General features: G+C 41.3%; 1 protein-coding gene across 1 annotated transcript; it reads left to right on the top strand.

The window, feature by feature from the left end:
• The first annotated feature begins 14,801 nt into the window (after window positions 1-14,801).
• On the top strand, window positions 14,802-19,208 carry nr0b1 (nuclear receptor subfamily 0, group B, member 1). The gene is made up of 2 exons (XM_054787783.1): window positions 14,802-15,651; window positions 16,737-19,208. Exons 1-2 carry the CDS (start codon window positions 15,009-15,011, stop codon window positions 16,976-16,978), a joined length of 885 nt encoding a protein of 294 aa, XP_054643758.1. The 5' UTR covers window positions 14,802-15,008; the 3' UTR covers window positions 16,979-19,208.
• The last annotated feature ends 3,038 nt before the right edge of the window (window positions 19,209-22,246 follow it).

The following is a 22,246-nucleotide window of genomic DNA, read 5'->3' as shown; positions in this document are numbered from 1 at the left end:
GACAATGGCACTTTTTAAAAGTACATTTTAGAAGCTTTTGGTGAAATCTAAGCTGGTAAATATAGCAAACCTAAAAACTGATTTTTCAACCCAGAAGTCGGCATTTTATTTTTGAATATTTGAGTTAAGTCACGTAATAAATCACAGAACCTCTTTAAAAGTATAATTTAGAAGCTTTTGGTGAAATCTAAACTGGTAAATATTGCACAATATAAAAATAACCTACATATTCAACCCAGCAAACAGCGTTATGGTTTGGAAAATTTGAGTTATGTCATTTATTGTGTCACAAAAACTGTCCAATCAAGTCCTTAGTTTATGCATAGGTTCATTACTGTGCAGCCTTTGGTCACATGACAATAATACCAATGTGAAAAAAATACCAAACCACAAGTATGTATGCAGCCTAAAGCAGGCTGAATTGCATATTTACGAGCCCGCCTCTGAATAAATAAATCTTTGGCGATTTAGGAAAGTTGCAGGAAAAAATAAACGTAGTTAGTATGAGGTAGTCGTGGACGACTGAATGAGCCCATCAAAGTGGCACCGTGGGGCTTAATGTGTGCTGTACAGAACATGACCTTGGCATACAACCAAAGTAGACCCCCCTCCCAACACACACACGTATACCTGTACACTACAAACCCCTGGAGTTCCAATCACCTTGGCTAATTAGCAGGCGTCCCTGTAGCATATGTTCACCACAGAGTGGATCAAGGACATTACATCTGCAGTGTCCCACCTCTCTCCTGCATGTTAGCATCACTTTGCTGTGCTATGGCCTCCTGTATGGTCACTTTACTTTTGACTGGACTTGTGGTGTGGTGGTTCACATGGCATCGTTGCCTGTTATGTGGTAAAGTGTTGATTATGGGTGCCATAACAATTGACCGACATAGTTTTAGCAATCATTTTTGTCGAAAACCAAATCATACAAAAACTGTGGCATAACGAGGTTCCACTGCGTGTACACTATCGGTACACTAGAACACCCCAATGTTTCCAGTTATTTATTGAAAATCAAGTTGATCAAGTCCAATGAATAGCTTGAAATGGTACAAAGGTAAGTGGTGAAGTGCCAGAGCTTAAAAAAAGGTAAGGTTACACAAAATTTGAAAATAGTGTGTATTTCAGAATTACACAAAAAACCCTGTTTCAGGGACCACAAAACGGGTCAACAATTTAAAGCTGTCCTGCAGAAATTGAGGTTAATCAAGCCTTGGCAGCTGGTGCAACTAATTCCTACATGTGTTCCAGGTTCTGGAGTACTTACTACCGCCTCTGTCTGCAGAAAAACAGTGTTCGGAACACACTGTGGTACTATACCCTCGTGAACATCACTTGAACAGCATTGTACTGGAGAAAGTAATTTATTGCTACAAAAATAGCAAGAAAAAAGGGAATTAACAATGGAAGAGAGACAGAGCATCTTAACACTAAAAAATGTAGGTTTTTACTCCAGAAAAGTTGAAGTGTTCTAAAACATTTTACCTGTAGTGTATATTTGTTGAACTTTCTTATTGTTGTATGTTGTTGTTGACCTGCTGATTAATTAGGTGTGGGTGGAGTTAGCGCACCGTTGCACTTAATTATATAAATGAGTAGCTTTCAATGTTAGCATAAGGTCTTTTGTCAATTTGGGAGCCGACAATTGCTTCATTGACTCCGAAGTAGCTACCTTACATAGATTTCTTGTGTAACTGCTGGATCCTCCCAGGGAGGTCCGGTCAGAGATGGGCGCCTCTTGGTGGTGGTTTTGCACCAGACTGACTCACTGTCTTTACGGCTTTCCGGTAATCATAGCGAGCATATTTTTTTGTCGCAACCTCTCAAGCTGCGCCAGTCGTATTGGGACTCACCTGGCTTCAGTTACACAAACTCTACATTGATCGGTCTAAACCCGCTGTTACTTCCTTTTGTCATGTCCGGCATTTATGTTCAGCCTTTACTTCCTTACCCAGGGTGGAAAAAGTTGAACCTGAATCCATTATTTAGTTTGAAGTACCTCCCGACTATAATGACTTACGCCTTGCGTTTACTAAGGATTTGGCTTTGTCACTGTCGCCTTACACACCTTACGATTGCGCCATAAATCTGTTGCCAGGTGCTCCATTTTCCTCCTCCAAAATTTACAATGTGTCCAACCCCGAACAGACTGCTCTGCAGAACGACATTTCCGTTTCTCTCGCTTCCGGCATTATTCGGCCATCTTCTTCACCCTTGGGGGCTGTTTTTTTTTCTGAGAAAAAAAGCCTCTTCGACGTTGCATTGATTACAGAGCGCTTAATGAGATCACCATCAAGAACAAAAAATTTAACACAAAACACATTTTACAGTTTTACATGCCGAAAATGATGCAAAAATGAATGGACAAGTGAGCATTTAACATCAATTTGACCTTTCTTTAACTCTTTGCAAAGAACAACCAGAAAGGGGAGGGTTGGAGTGGAGTTTTGCAGAGAGGGAGGGGAGGAGGGGAGATTATGCTTGGAGGGCAGTCCCTTTTTTTAACTGTTACTACACTCATGTGACACAAAAAAATCTCCCATTTGAAAAACAATGTCAAAACCATGACATATGAATTGGAGAAATGAACATTTAACATATCATTTGACCTGTAGTAGATACTCTTGGCAAACAACAACCATAAAGGGGATGGATGGAGGAGTTTGGCGCGTCTGTCTGCACTTGCAGCCTCTCCATGCCTAACAACGCTGTGTATGCCTGTTCGTTCTTTTACATTTTCAAACCAACCTCTACTTGCTTTAAATTCGTCCTGTGAGTCTGTGTTTTCTTTGTTAGCTCTGTCTTGCCTCTGAAACAGTGTCTCCCGCTGGCTGTTTTCCATTGAGCCACGCCAGCAGCAACTTCTCAACATCTTTGATAGTTTGTGGTCTCTGTTCTGTTAACACCTTTACTCCTTTCGTAACATTAGCTCACTTAATGACATTGTTATTCGGCAGGATGGTACTTATGGTTGATGACGACTTCCAGGAAATCCTACCGAGATTGGCAACATGGACACCATCTTCGAACTTTGCGATGACTCCTTCTTGAATTCAGTAGTGGTCTTTGGAATGTGGCTGTATTTACAGTTCATCGCACTCAATAAAAAAATGCACCGACAGAGTCATCAATGACGAGGGTTGATTCCAGATGCCTGACATGTATGTGCCTTGCAGGTTGCCATAGTAAAGTGTAACCAAGTATCGCGAGATTTCGTGTTATGCGCGTGATCCAAGATGGCTGCATAAACAAATCGTGTACAGCTACAACAGTTTGTTACACGCACCATATTACAGGCTAACCAGGCAGGAATGCAAAACAAGGCAAAATTTGAGCATAAATTTTGGATGTTAACGGAATAACTTGCTAACCGAGGTACCACTGTAAATGGATCCCTTTTTCTCATTCCTACTGTTGCTGACTATTGTGCTCTGTTTGAGTATTATCAGTTGATCAAGTAATAAAAGTATGTGTGATTCCTGTGGGTCGACATCGGTATCGGAATCGCGTTGGAAGTGAAAAAGTTAAAACACCCCTAATTTTATTAAAAGTAACTTGCTACAGTGCCCCACTGGGATCCAATATCATTTTAAAAGCCCCTGGAATGAGCAGGGTAGGACCCTTTAAGGCTTAAAGTTATATGCATAAAAGTATGTGTAGTAGTAACATCTGCTGCTTTGTTTTCTCCCATCCCGCCGTGTGACCTTGCGCTTTGTAGAACAACCTTCAATACAGCACTGTGACCAAACATTCACACATCAGCAACATTTGCATGTGAAAATAATTTTCTGGAAAATAAGGGAGCATTAGGGAAAATAAAGTAAATTCTTTCGGCAGGTTTTGCCCCCCCAAATGTTTTAAAATGTAATTTAATTATATCCATCCATCCATTTTCCACACCGCTTGTCCCCTCCAGTGCCGTGGGAATTTAAAAATGTAATCATTATTATTAATTAATTATTATTGAAATACTTGAAATAAAAAAAAATACTACTCAAAAATACAACTCAATTATTATTATTGCTATATATTTGAGTGGTAAAATTGTGAATTTGGTTAAATATAAAGAAATAAACTCCTTCCTGAGCTACGACCTTATCGTGGCGAAGGTGTTTACGTGTCCCATTGATCCTAGGTTGTCGGGGGGGGCTTTCACACCCCTGGTAGGGTCACCCATGACAAAAAGGTCCTAGGGGAGGGACCAGACAAACAGTGGCTCAGCAGACCCTAATGAAGAGACAAAACTTTGGACAAAGATTGGATTGGACACGGGTCACCGGGGCCCCCCTCTGGTGCCAGGCTAGAAGTTAGCTCTTGGCACGTGGAATGTCACCTCTCTGGTGGGGAAGGAACCTGAGCTGGTGCATGAGGTGGAGAAGTTCCGGCTAGATATAGTTGGACTCACCTCAACGCACAGCAAGGTCTCTGGAACCAGTCCTCTTGGTAGAGGTTGGTCTTAATTCTACTGAGAGAGGCGATGGACAGGGGTGACAATTCTTGTTACTGTACGTTGGAGTTTAACCCAGTCAACGAGAGAATAGTTTCCCTTCGCCTTCGGGTGGGGGGACGGGTCCTGACTGCTGTTTGTGCTTATGCGCCAAACAGCAGTTCAGAATACCCGCCCTTTTTGGAGTCCTTAGAGGGAGTACTGGAGAGTGCTCCCTCGAGGGATTCACTTGTTCTGCTGGGGGACTTCAACGCTCACGTTGGGAGCGACACTGAGACCTGGAGAGGTGTGATTAGGAGGAACAGCCCCCCTGATCTGAACCCGAGCGGTGGTTTGTTATTGGACTTCTGTGCTCATCACAGATTGTCTATAACAAACACCATGTTCAAGCATAAGGGTGTTCATATGTGCACCTGGCACCAGGACCCCCTGGGCCGCAGTTCAATGATCAACTTTGTGGCGGTGCTTTCGGACTTGCGGCGAAATGTTTTGGACACTCGGGTGAAGAGAGGGGCGGAGCTGTCAACCGATCACCACCTGGTGGTAAGTTGGCTCAGATGGTGAAGGAGGATGCCGGTCAGACCCGGCAGGCCTAAACGCATTGTGAGGGTCTGCTGGAAACGTCTGGCAGAGTCCCCTGTCAGAAGGAGTTTCAACTCCCACCTCCGGGGGCGCTTCAACTATGTTCTGAGGGAGGCGGCGGACATTGAGTCCAAGTGGGCCATGTTCCGTGCCTCCATTGTGAAGGTGGCTGATCGGAGCTGTGGCTGTAAGGTGGTTGGTGCCAGTCCTGGTGGTAATCCCAGAACCCCTTGGTGGACACCAGTGGTGAGGGATGCTGAAGAAGGAGTCCTATCGGGCTTTTTGGCCCATGGGACTGCGCAGGCAGCTGACGGGTACCGGCAGGCCAAGCGGTCTGCGGCTCTGGCGGTCACAGAGGCAAAAACTCGGACAAGGGAGGAGTTCGGAGAAGCCACGGAGAACGACTTTTGGACGGCTTTGAAGAGATTCTGGACCACCATCCGCCGTCTCAGGAGGGGGAAGCAGTATCGTCTGACTTTACTCATGAATGATCAACATTGGAATCGGCAGCATAAAGCCCTGATCGGAGCATCCCTACTTGAGAATATTTGTAGTTTCAATGAATTCTTAATAATGATCATTCTGATATTATCATAACAATGGCACAGTTGAAAGCATGTGGTGTTTTTGGTAGACAAATGCAGATAAAAAGTAAGCTAAAATGTTGATTTTATTTTATTATATTTATTCAGCCTCGTTTTCTCGCTCAAGCACAAACACACACTTTCTCACTGCTGTAAGTCGCTGACACGAGTCCTTGGAGAGTGCAGTATTCAATTTGTAACTATTATGGAGACAAGGACGGCGTCCTTTATGTCCGCAGCCACGAGGATAAAATGGAGGCAGTTGCCATGGCAACCGCCAGAAGAGCACCCAACAAATCAACAAACAATGCGCTGCAAGACTTTTGCAGGGGCGCCATTTTAATGCAAAGCCTTGAATCATACAAAGTTGTCCTCTTATGTTGCCGAGGGCCCGTCTTTGAGTGTCTGTGGGTGTCAAAGCCCAAAGAGTTGGATGAAAAACAAAACACAAACCTTGTGTTCCTCCCCAAGGCCATCCCACGAGGAAACGTGCCAGAGAACTGTCGTCTTTTTGGTCACGGCAACCTCCCAGTTTTGCTGGTGAGGTCAAGCCTTGGAGAAAGGCTTAGCGCTGCACAAGCACACGGGAAAAACAAAGCGGAATTCACTTGAGCAGTCTGCATGTGTTGAAGGAGAAGTCACTCTGCTTAGAAATGAGATGCTCCTTGTTGACTTGTTCAGACTTTACTTTCATTAGAATGCTTTCTCTCATTTGAATTACTCTTTTCTTCCTTTTAGTATTACTTCTGCAACTAATCACCTTTAACATACTCAAAAACGTACAAATTCAGCTTGTTTCCTGGCAAAAAATGCACATGGGTCAAAGACGAGATGTCTCAATTTCAGTGTCCAAAGCATATTTATTAAGTAAAAAATAAACATTTTAAAACACTACATTATATTATTCATATGATTACTCATGATTACTTTGTTTATGTGTAAGAAATAAACATTTAAGGAGCAATGGTGCTCAAAAGTACCCAAATGTCCTTCCTCAACAACGTTTGTGCTTAACATTTTGACAATATGTCAAAAAAAATTAAGAACTGTATTAATCATCTACCTGGGCATAATTTTTGGTGATTTTTGCAATAACACTTATTTAGATAGTAACAACCCAAGACCAAGGCCAAGACGTTTTTATGCAAGTAATACTTTTGTGCGCATTTTTGGATTTCCCTAATGTCTTCCCTGGGTAACATGGGTAACAGGTGACATTCAAATGCCAATATTAACCATAAAGCATTTGGGTGGTCATGTGACCAGCTACACCATGTTCAAGAAGACTCAGAGACCCAGACAACTGCTTGAAAGGTCAGTAACTCTCAAAAAATCCTGATGTTTTCACTCACCGCTGTGTGATGTCCTAAAATCATGTGTCCTTCTGGATAAGCCAAATAAAACATATATGATGGCTTTATTATTAAAAAATACCATTTTCATGTGAAATCTATCATTAATGTGATGAAGACTGGCGTTAGCTAGGCCATTGTTTGATCAAGTTTTGGCAGAAAAATATTTTGTTATTGTCCTCCCTGGATAACGAAGATCTTATGCCCAGGACATGCTCTCTCTTATCCAGAATAGACATGTTGATGAATATTTTGTATTTTGCTTGGTAGTTTGTCACTTTTTAAGCATCAAGTTGATACTATAATACTATATTGATAACAGACTCATGTATGTGTGATATTTTATGTCTAGTTGTTATTTTTCTTTCATTTATGATAGAAAGACAGTTCAGATTTCCTACTTCTAAGTTTGAACAATCACCATGTCTACATATTTCATACTACACACACACATTATACATCCTTAACCATTAACAACGCACTCCTGTACACAAAGTTGTGTACAGGACTGGAAAACATTCCAAAGCATGCGGTAGCAGCAAGGAAATGTGAAGAATTCAGAATGAAGAATTCACCTCCAAAAACGTTGCCAGGCAAATACAACAAAAATTGTCAAAACCTACCATGCATTAGTTCTTCAAGTTAAGTCTTTTTAACGGATAAATCAATTTTCAGTTTGGAGGTGTTTTCATGAAATGCTGGAAAAATGAATTTCTGAAAAGCCTTAATTTAACCCGTGTTCTGTTAAACGGTCAGTTCTGCTTTTCAACTTAAAATGTTTTCAGTTATTTTTCAAAAGATGTGATTTTCATTGTCAATATTAATCTCTGTTGTTGAGTTGTATTCACAACACACAGAAAAAGAGTTTCAATTGGCATTTCCAGACACTATCATAGACAGATGTTTAAATTATGAGTGTACATATATTAATGAACGTGCTTTAATGAGTGTACTGTATGTGAGAGGAATGGCAAGAAAGACAGGTGTTTTGCGTTTGGGTGTATTGAATGGACAGGCATATTATAACAAACACATTATTATCCATCCATCCATCCATTTTCTATACCGCTTCTCCTCATTAGGGTCGCGGGGGCATGCTGGAGCCTATCCCAGCTGACTTCAGGCGAGAGGCGGGTACACCCTGGACTGGTGGCCAGCCAATGGCAGGGCACATATAGACAAACAACCATTCACACTCACGTTCATACCTATGGACAATTTAGAGTCGCCAATTAACCTAACATTATTATTATTATGTTAAAAAATTATGTAAATAATCATAGTCAAACTGTGGCCACACCTTTATTATTAACTGTACAAGCAATGATTTACGGCACCTGTAAAAATAAGTTAGGTTAGAAGTAACCTGACACATCTCATCTTTTAACATTTTCAATAGTTCCATCCATCCATTTTCTATACCGCTTATCCTCATTAGGGTCGCGGGGGCATGCTGGAGCCTATCCCAGCTGACTTCAGGCGACAGGCGAGGTACACCCTGGACTGGTGGCCAGGGCACATATAGACAAACAACCATTCACTCACATTCATACCTGTGGACAATTTAGAGTCACCAATTAAGCTAACATGCATGTTTTTGGAATGTGGGAGGAAACCAGAGCACCCGGAGAAAACCCACACACGCACGGGGAGAACATGCAAACTCCAAGCAGAAATGCCCAAGGGAGAATCTTCCCGATCTCCAGACTGTTACTGTGTGGCCAACATGCTAACCACTAGACCACTGTGCGGCCCTTCAATAGTTCCATAAATGGAACAAGAAGTTAATCATTGCAGTCTCCCTTAACTTTGATAATGTTGCGTATGGTGATGTTGGAGTCTTACTGCATTGAATGTGAGTCCGCTTGCATCACGTAATTTCTGAGGCACGAAAACTATTGGTCTTGATGATATCGGACCCAAAATGTTGACAATAGCTGGGTTCAAAGGTCAAATTAGTAGCAATGAGTACCTGCTCTCAAATATGTTTCTCAAAACATCTTTTTCTTTCAAGTTTGGAACTTTTTTAGTGGATGTTAATTCTAGAACCCTGCTGGTTTTAAAGTGTTGACCAAAGATGATCAAAGGTCAAAGCAGTACATCAACCTTTTCAGCTCTTGATTTACAAAATTGACAGCTCTTTAAACTTTCAAAAGAGTCTCCATTGATGCAAGAAACCTGTTAGTCTTGAAGGATATTTGACCCAAGATTGTCACTGCACCCAAGGTCAAAGGTCAAATGAGTACACGTTCTGTTTTGGTACTCCAACAGACACACTTCCTGTCAGAGCTTTCTCCAACTCCAACAGCTCACTGTCACGCATTAATGCAAGAACCCTACTGGTTTGAAAGGATGTCCGACTCAAGATGGCTGAGGTTTCTGAGGTCAAATGTCAAGTCACTGTGCCTTTTTATACTGTATTCTCAACTGATCAGGGATTTCCTTTCAAGTCTCCACTAGTCCCAATTCTCAACTCTTCGTCCAACTTTCTAAGAATTCTTGTCAACAATGATGCAAGAAAGGTATTGGTTTTAAAGGATATATACCCCAAGATGCTGCTATAGCTGAAGTCAAAGGTCAAATCAGTATCAAAAAGTTGTTCAATTCTGTAGAAGCCAACCCACTTCTCACAATTCTTAACTCATCTTCTTCTAACTTTCTCTGTTGATGCAAGAAATCTCCTGGTTTTAAAGTGTATTTGACCCAGGATGGCGGGTGTAGCTGAGGTAAAAGGTCATGTCAGTCATGTCACAAAATGTGTCAAAACACGCACTGCTACTTACTTTGCCTGTGACACTAAGCCACTATTTTCATGACAAAATACACCACTTGGTGGCACTGTCATAAAACCCAACAAGTCACATTTACTTGAAATTTCTCACACAGCTCAATAAAACACAGACTGCAAATTCAGTGTGTTTAGCAATGAAATTTGGTACACACCTTTAGGGGACTCACAACCACAGGTGTACAACATTTGAGAACGATTGTTCGAAAAACATGGCCGCCATCAAGCAGGGGCACGGGTTTAGCAACTAATTGTCCCTAAGTCCTTGAGCATTTGTGTAATGATTATACAACTTTAAGGATATCTGTATTACATGTACTGTATGCTAGCATGTATTCCAAAGCACTTTATCAAAAATATTAGGACACCCATGGTCCTTCACAGCTCTCTCCCTGATCGACACAATTCTCCATGTGATTCCTGCCTTCATCTTTGTAAGAAGCTGATTGGTTTTTAAAGGACGTCTGAGCGTAAATAGCAGAGATAGCTGTGGTCAAAGGTCACATGAGAGCATGTTTTGGTGTTTTTTTTCAGCTTGAAGAAGAAGAATCAACAACACGGTGTGCTGTCACAGGCAAAGTGTTTGTTTTGGTTGAAAAGACACAAAGAAGACTACGTCCAGAAGTCAAACGAAGGTGTGCTGTTGAAGGCGCTCAACAAGACATAATGTCATGTCTCCTTGAGACAGCAGCATTTTTATAAACGCTGCCGGCTGGGCCTTGAGCGCGGCAAGAGAAGAAGTGAGTGAAGGCTGTTTATCCCGCGGCGGCCTTGATATAAACATGTGAAAAAGCTCTCTGGTTTCTCTCGCCACTCCATCAATACAAAGATATTCAGCTCGGCAACAATGCCGCTAGAACTTTCTTTTTTCAGACCACCCCCCCCTTCCACGGTGGCGACCTTCGCTGCGATGCGAGGTGGGCGCAGAGGTCGCGCTTGCTGCTTGTACATGAATGTGAACATCACCCTCATCTGTCCTCCACACAAAAGACAACAAAACCCTCAAGAGGTTCGCTAACAGCTAGCAGAGCTGCTGGCCCACATGCTGCGTTACACCTGCTCCTGCTGCTGCTTTAGTTATTTGGCTTTGAAAAGCCATTTTTTGTTAAATCATTGACTAAAGAAAAGAAAATCCAACTTTTTTTTCCATAAGAATAAGACTTTTTGTCTCAAATGTGACTTTTTCTTGTAACATTATGACCTTTTTTCCTCAATTTTCTCACCTTTCACACTTAATATTTAACACTGTTCTTGATTACAGAATTTCATCTACAAAAATATTCAGATTACAACACTTGCTCATAAAAAATATACAACTTTTCTTGTCAGAACACAACTTTTTAAAATAAAAGTCTTTTCCCCAAAATATACAAGTTCTTGTTGTCGTACAACTGCAAAACGTTTCTTCCTTGAAAATGTACAACTTAACCCTGCTATTGCTGTGAGATTTTTTCATCCAAAATATTCAACTTTATTCTCATAAGAAAAAAAAATTAAGTGAAAAATATACAACTTCTTATGTAAGATTATGACTTTTCACAGATTTATAAAATGTTTTAGTTGTGTCAGCTAACAGATTTGTAGTTATGTTTGAGTCCTGTGGTCGGGAAAAGTGCTAAAATGGCTCAAAACTTTGAAATGAGTGCAGAGCTCCTTTTCAATCCGTCCTCAAAGGAAGTGACATCACAATGTCACAGATTACAACATTGTTTTGCTCCAAATTAAAATTTTACTCTTGAATGATTACACAGTTTTTTCGTTAGAAATATACGTTATTCTCGCAAAAACATTTTTCCTAAAGAAAACACATACAAAAGAAAACAACAAAAAAAACAAAACACAATGATAAATTTGGTAAGATTACAATCCAAAATTTAGCCTCGCTTTGCGTACATTTTCCAGTTAGTGTACAAAATGTCCCACGTAATGTCCATCCATTCATCCATCCATCTATCGTCTGCTGCTTATCAGAAGTCGGGTCGCGGGGGCAGCAGCCAAGCAGGGAAGCCCAGACTTCCCCCTCCCTGGCTATTTCATCCAGCTCCTCCCAGTGAATCCTGAGACATTCCCAGGCCAGTTGGGATTTATAGTATCTCCAGAGTGTCCTGGGTCTTTCCCGAGGCCTTCTACCGGTCAGACGTGCCCTAAACACCTCCCCAGGTAGGCGTCCGGGAGGCATCCTGACCAGATGCCCGAGCCACCTCAACTGGCTCCTCTAAACGCGAAGGAGCAGCGTTTGTACTCCAACTTTCTCCCGGATGACAGTGCTTCTCACCTTATCTCTTAGGGAGATCCCAGTCACCCTACAGCGAAAACTCATTTCGGCCGCTTGTACCCGCGATCTTGTCCTTTCGGTCACGACCCAAACCTCATGACTATAGGTCATGAGCGTCATGTCATGTTGTGTTGTGAGTCCATCTGTCTACTTAATGTAGTTTTATAACAAAGTGCCTTCATTAGCATCCTATTAGCTGGCTACTACATGGAAACAGGAAACGGAAGTCAGCTTTGTCAACCGTCCATGATGTCATCAGTGGTTGACTCTCAAAAATGTTAACGCAATACATGTTTTTATAGTTTTAGAATTAAAGTTTTACAGTTCAGTTCTTCAACAATTCTAAATGCATATAAATGATGAATGAAAGGGATAAATGAACATTTCAGGTTGCTATTGCCTTTGTTGAAAACGTGACTATTTCCAAAGACACGATATCGCAGACACCACCTTCGTGTTTTGCCATGAGTTATTATTGAATTCAATAGTGTTATATAGTGTCAATATAGTGTCTGATACAATTTGTTTTTTGTCAAAAATTGCATACAAGAATACAACTTTTTTCTTGAACAAAGTACAACGTTTTTATCAAAAATGTACAACTTTTTTCTGTAATATTACAACTTGCTGTGTATTGATTGTTAATTGTCTCCGCAGCTGATCAAAGAAATTTTGTCAAATCCTCATCTCTAGTTTCCAGCAAGCGGTCCAGTTCCTTTCTCTATGGTACGGTTTAGGTCCGTAAATCCTGATTGGGTTTAGCTTACACAGTTGCATTGCGTCCTGTATGAAAATAGAGTGGCATGCTAGTACAGTCCTACAAGCTAACATTAGTGTTAACAACTGTCACAAATACATCTGGTCCTGACTTTTACATTCACTTATAACAATCTGATCGGTAGGAGGCACGTTGGAGAAACTGTGTATCTCAACCGGCTTCGGAATGCTTCATCCGCCGGGAGGAGCTGGGCAAAGCAGCTGGGGAGAGGGAAGTCTGGGCTTCTCATCTTAGGCTGCTGCCCCAATGACCCAACCTCACATAAGTGGAGGAAGATGGATAGATGGATATAACAAGCTAATGACAATTAGCGCCACCATACACAAGAATACCACACTGTACTCTACTACTGGAACTGGAACAAAAGTATGCTGTAAAGTGGGATGGTATGAATGAACTCAATGGAACGCAACTGCTTTTGTGCTGATGCAGCTCAACTTCTCATCGCTGAAGTCGACAACAGTGGATTGTGTTGTTTATGGATGTTCATGTACGATAAGTATGTATATCGGTTGGTTACAGTGTGTTACCCCCCCAAACACTACCAATGTCAACTGGTGGAAACGCACACTTTATTTATGCACACCATTCAGCTGGTAGTCGGTTGTCCCTCTGAGGAGCAATTAGGCTAAAGCGCTAATTCATCTGCCTTATCTCGGCCTGTCTTCTCCAGTCCAGGCCTGCTGCAGCTCCTCATTCCTCTTCAGTGACAAAGGCAAGGAGAGCACTGAGTCATGACTTCATAATTCACCAGCTCCTGTTTTCTCGGTTAAATCAATATCAGCGTGTCCGAGTCAAGGTTGTTGGCTGGCCTTCACAGCTCGCCTCTCCCTGCCTCTTTCTCGGAGAAAAAAATCGTATAAATTGTCCCTAAAATAATTAAGCCTTCACATCTGTCAGTGGACTATATAGTATATATATTTTTTTTGGAACGCCTTCCTGCCTGATAAACAGCACTGACGAAGCGTCAAGGTAATGCTACGGAGAGAACTGAGGGTTCACTTTTGGTGAGAGGACTTTCAGGACTTGGGGGAGCAAAGATTGGCAGATTTGAGACACACTGTGTATCAATCATCACTTCATTACACAACGCTTTATTAATGCAACTTTCCTGACTTTGTGAATTATTTTGAGTTACTTCTATTATGCAAGGTAGTGGTTATCACGAATGATTGGTGGGAGTGAGCGAAAACATCTACTGACTTGAGCCTTGGTAAGTTCTTCCATTATGCAAAACAGAGGTTATCATTAATAACTTTCAGCAGGCGCAAACTTTACAATTGAATAACAAGTATGTAGTGCATGTGCTCATGTGTGAGCAAGCGTACTGTGTTGGTGTGGACCAAGTAAAGACACTTACCTCCCAGGCCTGTCTGACAGAGTCTTTTTCCAAACCTCATGAAGGTGTCTTTAGAGACTGCACCTGCATTGAACAAAGGAAGTTACAATTCACCTTTGTAGACCAAAAGACAACTCCAGCTACTGCCTGGAAAGGTCCACGTTTTACAGCCTTTTCCCACAGGTGTCTGTTCTTCTCTGCTAAACGACATTCCGACATCCAACTTTATTCTCAAAACTTCTAGTAAAATTGCAACTTTTTTCCCTCGAAAATATGCAACTTTACACTGTACTATACTGTACTTTTAAGATCCACCCCCCTTGAAAATACTGTATACAACATCCAATTCTACAGTATTTTCTTAACATTCCGGAAAGTTTACAACTGGATTTCTTGTAGTTTACAGTATATATTATTGTCAGTTTGGCCCTTCAAAGGGAATCACATACTACTTTTGTTACTGTTGGCAAAGTAATGATAACATCAAATGTACAGTAAGTATCTTTGTGTTTGTCAGCCCAACTCATATGAGTTGTTTGACCTTGGAGGAAATCTATGCTTCAGTGAATTGTTTGCGAACTTTTGACACGCAATTGCGAAGTGAGGAGGCGGAGCTTGAGTAGTGAAATGCAAAGAGAGAGAGCGAGGAAGAAGAAGAGGAGGAGGAGGAGGTACCAGAGCTTAGAGGAGGCGGAAAAAGCAGCGATTCTGAGGGGGAAAAAAAACAGCTGAGAAAGTGCAGGCACAGACGGGAGCTGTTGCCCTTCAATCGGAGGGCTATCTGGAGCTAAAACAAACAGCGCCTCCTCCGCACTGACCTCCCCCGAGGGACGCGCCGCGCTCTCCGGGCAGCGGTCATGGCCACGCTGGAGGGCTGCCTCTGTCGGGGTGCCAGCCTCCGAAACAACACCACCAGCATTCTGTACAGTATTTTAAAGAGCGACAGAGAAGATCAACAGCAAGAAACGCTACACAACTTACTCCACAGGTCCGCCGCCTCAGCTTCCTCCGGGCTGGCCTGGCAGCAGGAGCCTCCCCGACAGCAGCAGGCGTGCTCGTGCGGGGCGACGCGGCGCCGCGGGGTCCTCCGGTCCCCCCAGGTGACGTGCAAAGCTGCGTCCGCCATCCTCGTCAAGACGCTCCGCTTCGTCAAGAACGTCCCTTGCTTCCGGGAGCTGCCGGAGGACGAGCAGGTGGTCCTGATCCGGAGCGGATGGGCGCCCCTGCTGGTGCTGGGACTGGCGCAGGACCGCGTGGACTTTGAGACCACGGAGACCGTGGAGCCCAGCATGCTGCAAAGGATCCTAACCGGGGTGCCGGGGGCGGCCCAGAACGAAGCGGTCGTGGCAGCAGGAGCTGGCGGTCCGAGCAGAGGCGGAGGTGCGGGCGTGTCTGTAGCGGACATCGATACCATTAAAGGCTTCCTAAAGAAGTGCTGGAGTGTGGACATCAGCACCAAGGAGTACGCCTACCTGAAGGGAGCTGTGCTTTTTAATCCGGGTACGTTCAAGAAGTCAGGGAGGGTCGTCTGTGGGGGGTAACTCTGGGCTCTTAACGTGACATGGACCCCCACAATTTAAACATGTATCCCCTATTCACCTGGAATCATTTAAAAGTTAATATAACGATACGTTAGACCACAAATAATAATATAATGTCATAACTTTGTGTTTTTTGATATTGTTAGACTTAAGTGGCCATAACAATACGTACATCCGCTCAACATTAAACTCGAAAAAATTCCCAAATAATCAAATATTGTAAAAATGTATGAAATGATAGATTTGACTTATTTTGCAAAATATGTGACATAAATATTGCATTATTAGTATGTGATATTGTTAAAAAATGTATACATATATACATGTATAACTACGTAGTGCTCATTTAAAAAACAATTGCTATCTAAATGTCACAACTTTTTTTGTTGACTTTGTTCGACTTCCTTGGCCATAGCATTAGGTACACCTATCCCCAAAAATATAGCCAAATAATTCAACATTACCTAGAAATGCATCAAATTAAAATACTTGGGTTATTTTTTCCAACTATCTAACAGGAATATTATAATATGTTAGTGTGTGTAATATTAAACAGAATAATACGATAAATAAAAAAAAAAATCTACCCAGTGTTCATATAAAAGGTATTATCATCTAGAGTTCAGGGGCCATAATATTAGGTACACCTGCTCAACCAACCCCATACTGCCAAATAATTCAACATTACAACTGCAAAAATGCATAAAATGACAATATTTTACTTATTTTTTTCAAAAACTCTATATCGTAATCATAACACATAACGATAAATGTTCTGTATCGCTTGTCCTAATTAGGGTCACGTTGTGAGATGGCGCTTATCCCAGCTGACTTGGGGCGAGACGTGTGGTACACCCTGGACAAACAACCATTCACACTCACAGCTCTTGTATTGGGTCTAGGTGTACCTAATATTTTGTCCAGTGACCCCCGCTATGATCCTGCCTTCTCTCGTTGTCATCACCATCTGGGTTATGTACCAATCTCTGACTGGTGATTTTCTGTCTCCTCCATCCTTTCCTATGCATCTCATCTTCCTTGCAGATCTGGAGGGTCTTCGCTGTCTCCCGTACATCCAGTCCCTGCGCCGCGAGGCCCACCAGGCCCTCAACGAGCACGTCAGGCTGATCCACCGTGAGGACACCACGCGTTTCGCGAAGCTGCTCATCGCTCTGTCCATGCTGAGGTCCATCAGCCCGTCGGTGGTGGCCCAGCTCTTCTTCAAACCCATAATCGGCAGTGTCAACATCGAGGAGGTCCTCATGGAGATGTTCTATGGGAAGTAGTAAGGACCACCTTTCCAGCTGCTGGAGAGGCTCTTAGTATTGGAAAGAAAGGGTTGAATTTGAAAAGGGACTTAGGAAAAAAGAAATGAGTGACACAAGCTGGAGGGAACGTTAGAGAACAAAGTATAAAGCAGCTTAACTTATTTGTTTTATATAAACTATTTTTCTAAAATAAAATGTCTCATTGAAGTGTTTTTTTTTCTATTTCTATACATTCTACAAGCAGATATCACTTACAGGCTGATAGAACAAGCCGTTTTCTCACCAATCTCACCTTGAGCCAATTTAGGTCATGCTGAGTCAGGAGCTTGTTGACATAATGATAAAGGTCTAGTGTGCCACTTTTCGAAGACAGGTCATCTTATATTCTGCTAAAATGAAACATTTTCACTTTAGGTACAGCTGCACAATCAATTTGAGTCCACTTCTGGCGTTGATGCAGAAGAAGATCACTCTGTAAAAACGCTAGCCAAAGATCTTCAATACTGTATGACAGTACTGAGGACTTTTGAGGACGTACTGCAAGAAACAAGACAAAGATCCTCTATATGACAGGAGTGCTCTGCTGTTTTTAAGGACCCACTGCACTGCAAAAAAAACACTAATAAAATACCTTATTTTGCCTAGAAAAACATCTGAAAAAGACAGGTCGTCTTATATTTCAATGTCGTCTCCTATCATCGTGAAGCAGAATTCACCAAACGTTGGATTGTTCACCCACTAATAGGGAACATGAGCTGGGATTAGACCATCGTGAGGCAGGTTCGTTTTACCCTACTGATGATGTGTTATTGCATCATGCTAATCCTGCTACTACATGCAAGGTGGCAACAAATGACTTCTTTTGAAGCGAGTCAGACCTTTTCTTCCTGTCACTCACACACACAAAGTGATTTGCACAGATGTATTTTATATTCAGGTGCACCGGGTATTTACCCTGCAGAAGAATATGGGATATTGCAGTGAGGAAAGATGCGGAAAATGCACATTTGGACAGACATTTGGGAGTTGTTGCTTTATGGAACATGTGTCAAACTCAAGGCCCGGGGGCCCTCGAAAGCCTGGGAATGATGTTTGTCAAAAATGCACTTCACCCTTACCTTCAAAATGTAGATTTCTCCTTTTGACAGAAAAATTGTACACAGTGCATCTTCTAAACTTTAATATGATCTGATCGTGCAGCAAGATATTCCAAGCATTTTTAAAAAAATAAATACTTGAATTTTTGCTTGTCACCTTGACATTTTGACTTCAGTTGTGATTTCAAAGCAAGTTATCCATCACTTTGTTAATACAAATGTAATAATCAAATGCATGGGTAATTGTTTAATAATATCATGAAGTATGAGTTTATATTCATATTTCTATTCACACTTATTGAAAGTTACAAGTGGCCCTTTGAGAGCAGCCATAACTGCAATGTGGCCCTCAATGAAACAGAGTTTGACACCCCTGCTTTATGGCTATCAGACAGATAATAAATTCAATCATATCAGCTTTGTGGATTGGATGGAATACTAAGCACAGCTAATGCACAAGTGTATTAGGACCTAGTGAGCGAAAGAGAGTCCAAAGTCTGTGACAATGTCAGCACCAGTAAAGTTTAGAGCAGGGGTCACCAACGTTTTTCCTTGTGAGAGCTACTTTTACAAAATGAAAATGGCCAAGAGCTACTCATTTTTGTAACATTTATTTTCAGAGCTCATTTTAAACCCAAACAAAGCGAATATGCTTGTTTTACCAGAACATGAACAAAATTCTGGTGTCCACAACTCACATTTTGTATTTCAGAATGCATTTCTTTCTACTGTTCTTTCATTATTAACTGAAACCTGAATGAAAAGCGGGCTTGCGGGGCACCTCATGTGTTCGTGGGGGGCTACCTGGTGCCCGCGGGCACCACGTTGGTGACCCCTGGTTTAGAGACTCCTTCTTTTTAAACAACATGGGAAAGTGTGCCCAAACTTTTTACTTGTGCTGCATGTCAGTAAACATCACATGAGGCTTAATTTGATTGCGTAATATGAACAAAGCCATTGATTAACAGTGTAATCAGATGGGAAGTGACTCAACAATTAGATGGATGTGTAAAGGAGTTGAAAATGCATTTTATTTATTGTTTCTAAATGTGTGTTTTTTGTTTATCATTCAAGTATTGGTTTCTATGTTTATGAATTTTATCTCAATTAATTATATTTTTTTTGTTAATTTATTTGTTCCTGTTTTTATTGTTTTCCTGGAATTTTACTTCACTTCATTCTGTCGCTTCTACTCCTCCCGGACTTCCGGAGCGCGCCCTCAGCCTCCGTAGTGTCTACTGTCTGTGTTGGCATTGATGAGGGTGAAAAAGCTGCAGACATAATATGCTTGATGCATATTGTTTATGTGTCAGTGTCAACATTATTGTGAGATGAAGTACTTTTATGCTGTTTTGACCATTAGTTTGAACTTTATAAGTGCCTTTTTAGTTGCATATTTTTTTTTGCCACTTCATATTATATTATAATTCAAAAGGTAATGATGTTTTGTATGTGTAGGTGCAGAAGTGAACATAGGAGAAGATATTTATTTTATTTCCCTGTCTTTTTTCAGGTATGTGTTTTATACATACAGTATGTTGCATTCTTAAAGTGACTCCTCCCAGACTACAACTCTGTACTTTGGCCACTAGTCGGCAAAGTATGATTCAAAGTGTAATTTTTGTGTGTAGGTGCAGAAGAGAACAGAAGAGAAGATACTTATCGTTTACAGTGTTCCCTCGCTCCATCGCGATTCACCTTTCGCGAACTCACTGTTAGATTTTTTGTGTGCAATTTTAGTGGGTTTTTTTTGTTTGTTTTTGTACAGCGTATGAACGCTGTTACAGGCCTCTGGCCCTTTAAGAAGAATTGCATTGTGGGAAGTTGAGTGTTGTAGTTCGGTCTCTCTCTCTATTCTCTCTCTTCTGTCTGCACTGCCCATTGTGTTTTGCATCCTGATTGGCTGTACACCGTCAATCTCCTTCGTGCCATCTCTTGTTGTAGTCATGGCTACCAAACTAGCTAACCCAGCTGCTTGCTAACCGCCAATACCGTAAACAATAGAAGAAACAGAAGTAGCTAACCGTGTGAGGAAAATACGACGACAGGAACAATATGTTTTAAAAAGGATACAAAAACGCTGGAGCCAAACAGTGCCAGGACGAAGAGGCATGGTCATGGGAGTGAAATACACGTGAGCCATTCAACAATTTCTTGTTTCCAACCTAATATAATAGCAATGTTACAAAATATTGAAATATGTAAAATCAAGTCTGTGATTAATTCTATCTGATAAAGTGTGACTTGAACTTTAATTTGATATCTCATTCAGATCTCTACCTCAAATATTAAAGACCTTAGAGCAGATTTTATACCGGAAAATAGTGATTTTGGTCACCGTTGCTTTAACATTGAGTCAAGACAAAAGCTGTGATCAACCCACGGACCTTAGCAAGTACAATCCTACTTCAAAATCTGTAATAACTCAGGCTGTGAAAATCAGTTTTAAAAGTCAAAATAGTATCCATTTACATTTTTTTGATAATCAAAATGTCCAGGGAAGAAAATCAAGTGTCATATTTTCATGTGTATGCACACTGCAGTGTGGCAGCACGCTGTGTATTCGTTTTCACCCCACCCTAACCACAAGAAATGCCTAGACATCATCGCTGACAGGAATGTATAAAAGCCACCATCCACTCCATATTTGAGAAAATCAATGTTTTTTTTAGCATGATTTAGTTATAACATATCTACATTATCCATATTTTATTTGCTTTTATTTTTACAATAAAGGCATCCATATTGAAAATAGGACATGTAGTAATTCCGGGTCACATATTTTGCACCATTAGATTTGAATGAACCTTCATCTGCAGATGGATTTTAAAGTGAATTCATATCCAACATAACTTTTATCTTGTCCTGAAGCTCTGATCCATTAGTTTGAAAGGCTTAAAGTTGGACTTAACATTCAAAGCCATTGTATGAGTCGAGGTGGTCCAACACTCAATATAAATCCAATACAAAATTGAAGAGGAAGAAGTAATCTACCTAACAAACATGTATATGAATGAAAATACACCCGTTATCCTATGAAAAAATAGCATTTTTAAGGACTCCATGGACCCTCCAAATCGAGCGCACATGCACAGTGTCAGATTTTTGCATGGCTAAAATATGGGTTTGTAACATTGCTAAATAATTGTAAAAAAAACATAGTTGTCATATAGTTGCTACTTTGCGGATTTCACTTATTGAAGTGGAACCTATTCCCCGCGATAAACGAGGGAACACTGTATTTATTTTATATTTATTTTATTTCCCTGTTAGTATTTCGTTCCCAACCAGTATTTTACCTTGGCCACTGGTCAGAATGTTTCCACTTCGCACATAATGGCTTGAAAAACATCTGTGATGCTAAGTAAGGTGAATGTTGATGAGCGCATTTTACATACATGCATGGCCGAAATTTTCATTTTGAGAAAAATGACACACGGGCACAGACTAGGACAGACTCAGATGTAATGTTAAAGGATATTAAAATACGTCTAGTTGACGTGACCCAGACAGAACAAATGTGCAACATGTTAACTTACTGTGGCAGATGAACAGCGGAGTGACAGCAGGGACGCCCTATCACAAGCTAGCAGATAATCAGCTAAACCAGTCAATGCGCATGCAGGCGGTCTACAGGAAAATGCACTGATGAGGGTGCAGACGACAACAGAAAAGATTTTGATTTTATTGCCCTCTTTTCTTCAGAATAAATCCAGAAAACTGTCATTGAGTGGTCTTCTTTTGTTCTTTGTTGCAAAGGCCAACTCATGATGCTTTGCCACTGAGAACCCAGGAGGTGCATGTGGAGGGGAGCCAAAGAGAGCAGTATAGGGTTCAGGAGTGAGGTCTATGTCAAGCTTCGTAGAGAGTGTACAAAAACCTGGAGCCAGAAATGGATGAGGTTAGCGGTTAACTTTGGCAATGTTCAAACCCAGGCTGAAAACACTTCTATTCAACTGTGCATAACTGAAAGTATTTTATCTACACTCTTCAAATTTAATTCTTTTACATTTTTTGTTTTGTGGAATTACTTATGGGATTTTATGTGATGATTTTAAAATGATTTTATGTTTTATGCAATTATTTTATGAGGTGATTTGACCCTTCTTTTTTGGAAAGCACATTGGATTACCAATGCACGCATACAATCACTGGTCTGGGCTTAGCATCTAGGGTGCAGTGAGTCCTG

Source organism: Dunckerocampus dactyliophorus, chromosome 9 (genome assembly GCF_027744805.1).
Source record: "Dunckerocampus dactyliophorus isolate RoL2022-P2 chromosome 9, RoL_Ddac_1.1, whole genome shotgun sequence".
NCBI lineage: Eukaryota > Metazoa > Chordata > Actinopteri > Syngnathiformes > Syngnathidae > Dunckerocampus > Dunckerocampus dactyliophorus.
The sequence above is the reverse complement of the archived record's forward strand: the minus strand, read 5'-3'. Positions and strand labels throughout refer to the sequence as shown.

Excerpts from the sequence above, each read along its gene's own strand:
- nr0b1 (XM_054787783.1), top strand. The coding sequence starts at position 15,009 with ATGGCCACGCTGGAGGGCTGCCTCTGTCGGGGTGCCAGCCTCCGAAAC. Across the intron at positions 15,652-16,736 it reads AGCTGTGCTTTTTAATCCGG|ATCTGGAGGGTCTTCGCTGT; the intron begins GTACGTTCAAGA and ends TCTTCCTTGCAG.